The sequence below is a fragment of the Cucurbita moschata genome, unplaced genomic scaffold (genome assembly GCF_002738365.1).
Source record: "Cucurbita moschata cultivar Rifu unplaced genomic scaffold, Cmos_1.0 Cmo_Scf00001, whole genome shotgun sequence".
In the NCBI taxonomy this organism is placed as follows: Eukaryota; Viridiplantae; Streptophyta; class Magnoliopsida; order Cucurbitales; family Cucurbitaceae; genus Cucurbita; species Cucurbita moschata.
The window spans coordinates 3,759,052-3,763,860 of NW_019268517.1; the positions used below are offsets into that span (position 1 = coordinate 3,759,052).

Below are 4,809 nucleotides of genomic sequence, written 5' to 3' on the forward strand. Positions count from 1 at the left end.
AAATTGATTCTTAAACATGTAACGGTTCATTAAGATAACTTGTGAAGCATGTTTCTAATAAGTTGAGCATATTTTCATCAAAACGCTCTAAGATAACAATTAACTATCAGAGAAGAAACGAGAAAAATCGAGAGAAACGAAATTGAGTTAAATTGTCGAATTGAGGAATGTATTGGAGGAGATTGATTAAAGTGTGGATGGATTGAAAGCTCATATTCAATTTTGCCTCCTAGAACAAGCTGTTGGAGTGTAGTGCGAAGACTTGTAGGAAAGTGGTCTCCCAAAACGACTTAAACACTCCACGCCACCCATTCAACGCAAGTCGTCCCTGCTCCTGCCCCGTTGTAATACTTATATAAACCTCCACCACCACCACCACCACCACCACCACCGACGTACTTGCTACCAAACTCATGGCTGCTACCGCTAAATTTTCTACCAAACTCATGGCCGCTACCGCTAAATTTTCGTATCTTTCTTCATTGCCGGCTGGTTTTGTTTTCCGTCCCACGGAGGAGCAGCTCATTACCCACTACCTGAAGAAGAAGAATGATGGCAACGAGTCTGTTAGTTTTATCAAGGAGATCGATCTGTACAAGTTCGAACCCGAGCAACTCCCAGGTATGCATTTATCAAATTCCTGATTTTAGCTTTTGAAGATGGAGCACACCTCTGATTGTTTCCTTTCCCCTGTTCCTGTGCAGACAAATCGTTTATCCCATCTGATAATTTTGAGTGGTTTTTCTTCCGGGCCAGCACCTTGGTCATTGAAAGAACCACGGGTACTGGCAGCTGGAAATCCAGCGGTGATCCCCGCCCCATCAAGGCTCGAGGAACCGATCAAGTGATCGGAAGTAGAGAAATCTTCGTGTTCCATCGAGGGCGGGGAGACAAGGGTGTAAAGACCAATTGGGTGATACACGAGTATAAGCCTCGCCCAGTTTCAAAAATCCCTTCCAAGGTCTCATTTTCTAGGCTTTCTTTTATTCCCAAATATGATGAGTATTTTTGAGTAATGAGCTTTTTGTGGTGACATTGTCCCTCTTGCTCTTATGTACTGCTGCCCATGTAGCCCCAATTCGTCATTTTTCGATTGAAGAATGAAAACGCAGATGGACAGAGCAGTAGCGTTGCTTCTCAAACGAAAAAGAAGAATATCACACAGAAGGTAAGAGTGTCCAATATGAACATTTTGAACATAACCTTGTATGCAGAGCTCGAGATGACCTCCTTAATTTTTAACAGCCTGGAGCTGGAACTTCCAAAAATCCAGATAATGCCATACAGAGTGTATATGATTTTGAAAAGCACATTACGGAATCGGTGTTCGGCAAGCATAAAAACTTGGACCAGATGACATCAAACAAACACGAGGAATCGGAGGAATTAGATGACGCTTATGCTGATGTACTGAGTAAAAATTATTTGATTGAATTGTTTTGCAGTGTTGCAGCCACACAGTTCCTCATCCTTTGCCCTTCTTTTGTCACATATTTTTACTTGTCAATTCCAGAACGAAGAAAGAAAGTTGCGTAGAGAGCCCACAAGTGTAAAGGTATTCAGGGTCAATGGCAACACTAACTCCCGCAAGGTTGTATCCAAAGGAAGTAAACCACAAAAAGGCCCATTGTCGAAGGAAACCCCAACTACAAAGACGTCCCGATACAAGGTGAAGGGATACGCGTATTTATAGTGTAGAAGCTATTGTTGTTGTGACAATTCATGTCACATGATTTCCCGACACTCTTAGACTCTCATTTTCAATTTTGCAGGTTCAAGGGGATAACACACGTACACTACTCGTGAATCCACCCCACCCATCTACCAAACGCATTCACCACAACTCCACTGTCCACCCAGTTGCCAAACTGTTGCTAGGCATCGGGATGTTTAAGCGGATGTATCTCCCGTCTGGCTTATTCTGATTTACTTACGTAGAAGCCGATGGATCTCCCATCTACCAAACGTATTTATATTGCAGAAGCTATTTTATGATTTTGTTACTGGTATATTTTTTCTCATGGTAGCCTGTATTCTATTTAAACGGTGTGAACATTAATGAATATCGTACTCTTGATTTATTTATGTTTCTCATTCTTAACATGATATCATAGCACCGATCTTGGTGTTCTTAAATATCAAAATTTCTTTTGTGGCGGAATCAGCCAAATCCGAGTTCAAAATTTTGGAGGTTGATTTAACATATCTCTATTACATTCATCACTCTAATTCGCCAGGATATTCACTTGTTTCAATCCAATTAAATTGGACAAATTATGAATAAGGGAGTACATTAGCTATCTAGGCTCTTTTTGCTAAAAAGAAAAATGACTTAATTCATGACAATTGAAAAATCATCTCAGTACCTAAATTCAAAATAGTCCATCAAAAGAATTTGAACTTTGTATCAGTGGAACATAATGATATTATCTTGGTTAACTCATTTAGTTGAAATAAATATCGCTGAAGGTATTATTTACGTCAAGAAAGCTCATCAAGTGTGAGTTGATCTTCACGATCAATTCTCACAAAAAAAATGCTCAAGCAATTTTTCAGATACAAAAGCCGACAGCAATGATGTTACACGGAACCATGGTTGTAACGATCGGAAAATTTTAAATAAATAAATATAAATAATAATAATAATAATTAAAAAAAATAAATGATGACTCTCCCCCACCTTTCCCCAAATATTTCTCCCCAGCCACTCCTACAACACCAAAATGATCTGGAAAAAAAAAATGTAAACCCAAAGAAAAAAGAGCTGATTTTGGGAAGAGAAAAAAAGAAGAAAAAAACACAGCAAAGCAGATTTTGGAAGAGAAAAATCAGAAATGGCCTCCACTTCCAAAAATTTAAGAGGAAATGAGAGAGGAAAGAGATAAGGTAAGTTAGATCAGGTTTCTTTTATATTTTACAAACAGATAGAAAGGTTACATTAGATATCTTTTCTTTTATCTTTTGTGTTAGGGAAAGAGCAAGGGATTAAATGGTTGATGAGAAGATTGTATTACGAAGAGTAAGAACACTCTATCTATATATATAGAATACAAAAACATATTTAGAAAATTTACCTAAAAAATCTGCAAAATTATAGTAACAAATCATTAAACAAATAAAAAACTAAGTCAGATCAAAACTACAAGGAGATTTAATCTAAAGAAACACGTGATCTTTAACACTTCTCCTTGTTTAGATGCTACAAACTCCAAGCTTTTTTTTCTGAAATCTTCAAACTTGCTAAGTGGCAGAGGTTTGGTAAGGACATCTGCAATTTAATCTTCAAATTTGCCATAGCAAAGAGTCACATCACCACTCTTTTGAACTTCTTGAACAAAGACTAACTTGATGTTGAAATGCTTAGTTTTTCATTATTGGAGATTGCAATAGCAGCTTGGTTATCAACTAGTATCTCAGTGCTTTGTTTTTGCTCCAAGTTTAGATCCATGAGAATTTTCCTTAACCAGAGAGCTTGATTAACTACAACTGTTACTGTTATAAATTCTGCCTCAGCAGTGGATTGAGCTACAGTTTCTTACTTTCTTGAGCACCAGGAGAACATGCCTGATCCGAGGCAAAAACAATGTCATCGATTGAGCCACTCCAATCACTGTCAGAGAAACCAATTAGCTTCGTTTCCTTGTGGTTTAAGAACTTCACTCCATAATTCTAGGTCCCCTTGATGTATCTGATAATTCTCTTTGCAACTTTCATGTGAGTCTCATTGGGACAATGCATGAATATGGAGAGAATACTTACAACATTTAAGATATCAGGTCTGGTTGTTGTTAAGTACATCAGACAACCTACCAAACTTTAGAACTCAGCTTCAATAACTTTGGCAGAACCATCATCTTTGATCAGCTTCTCTTTTTTATTCATAGGAGTATTCATTGCTTTGCAATCCTCCATCTGAATTTTTTCAAGTATCTCTTTTACATACTTTTTTTGACAAATGAACACTTCATCTTGGGTTTGCTTGATCTCAATGCCAAGGAAATATGACACCAGACCAAGGTCCGTCATTTCGAAGATCTTTTTTATTTCCAGTTTGAACTTGTTAATTTATTTAAGATTGCTTCATGTAATTAATAAGTCATCTACATAAAGAGAAAGGATTAAAGTACTTGTATCTTCATGCTTGACATACAATGTGAGTTCATATTGACTTTTCTGAAAGCCAAGACCAACCAAATGATTCAGGTTGCTCTGTTCACAAAACCTTCAGGTTGCTCGACAAAAATTTCTTCTTGCAAGACTCCATGAATGCAGGTTTAACATCTAACTGACACACTTTCCAACTCATTTGAGCAGCAAGAGCAAGCAACAATCTTACTATATCAAGCCTAGCAACAAGTGCAAATGTTTATAAATAGTCAACTCCAAAAACTTGCGCATATCCCTTCACAACAAGTCTTGCTTTGTATTTGTTAACTGAACCATCAGGATTTAGCTTTGTTTTGAACACCCATCTTACTCCAATTACCTTTATATTTAGAGGTCGATCAACCAACTCCTAGGTTTTGTTTTTCTTGATCATCAAAAGCTCCTCCTGCATTGCAGCCATCTAATGTTGACTGTTTTTTGCATCATGGAACCTTGCATGCTCAAAACCAGCTACATTACACATTCGATAAATATCAGACAACAACCTTGTACCTCTGACAGGTGTATCATCAACCAAAGCATCTTGTTGTTCATCTTTAGACTTGTCTTGACGTTCATCTTCAGACTCTTCTAACATGCTGCCAAAAGTTAAATTGTTTGGTGCATTAGAAATCTGATTCACCTTCGTCACTTCTTCCCAAT

At 37.5% G+C, this 4,809-nt stretch overlaps 1 protein-coding gene across 2 annotated transcripts; it reads left to right on the top strand.

The window, feature by feature from the left end:
• The first annotated feature begins 277 nt into the window (after window positions 1-277).
• LOC111443151 (NAC domain-containing protein 71-like) lies at window positions 278-2,081 on the top strand. Of its 2 annotated transcripts, XM_023080830.1 has the most exons (6): window positions 286-621; window positions 705-961; window positions 1,073-1,168; window positions 1,246-1,407; window positions 1,514-1,669; window positions 1,773-2,081. In XM_023080830.1, exons 1-6 carry the CDS (start codon window positions 414-416, stop codon window positions 1,923-1,925), a joined length of 1,032 nt encoding a protein of 343 aa, XP_022936598.1. In that variant the 5' UTR covers window positions 286-413; the 3' UTR covers window positions 1,926-2,081. The 2 variants fall into 2 exon arrangements, with proteins under 2 accessions (XP_022936607.1, XP_022936598.1); XM_023080839.1 differs by lacking the exon at window positions 1,514-1,669 and having other exon boundaries at window positions 278-621; window positions 1,246-1,380; window positions 1,740-2,081.
• Window positions 2,082-4,809: the final 2,728 nt, after the last annotated feature.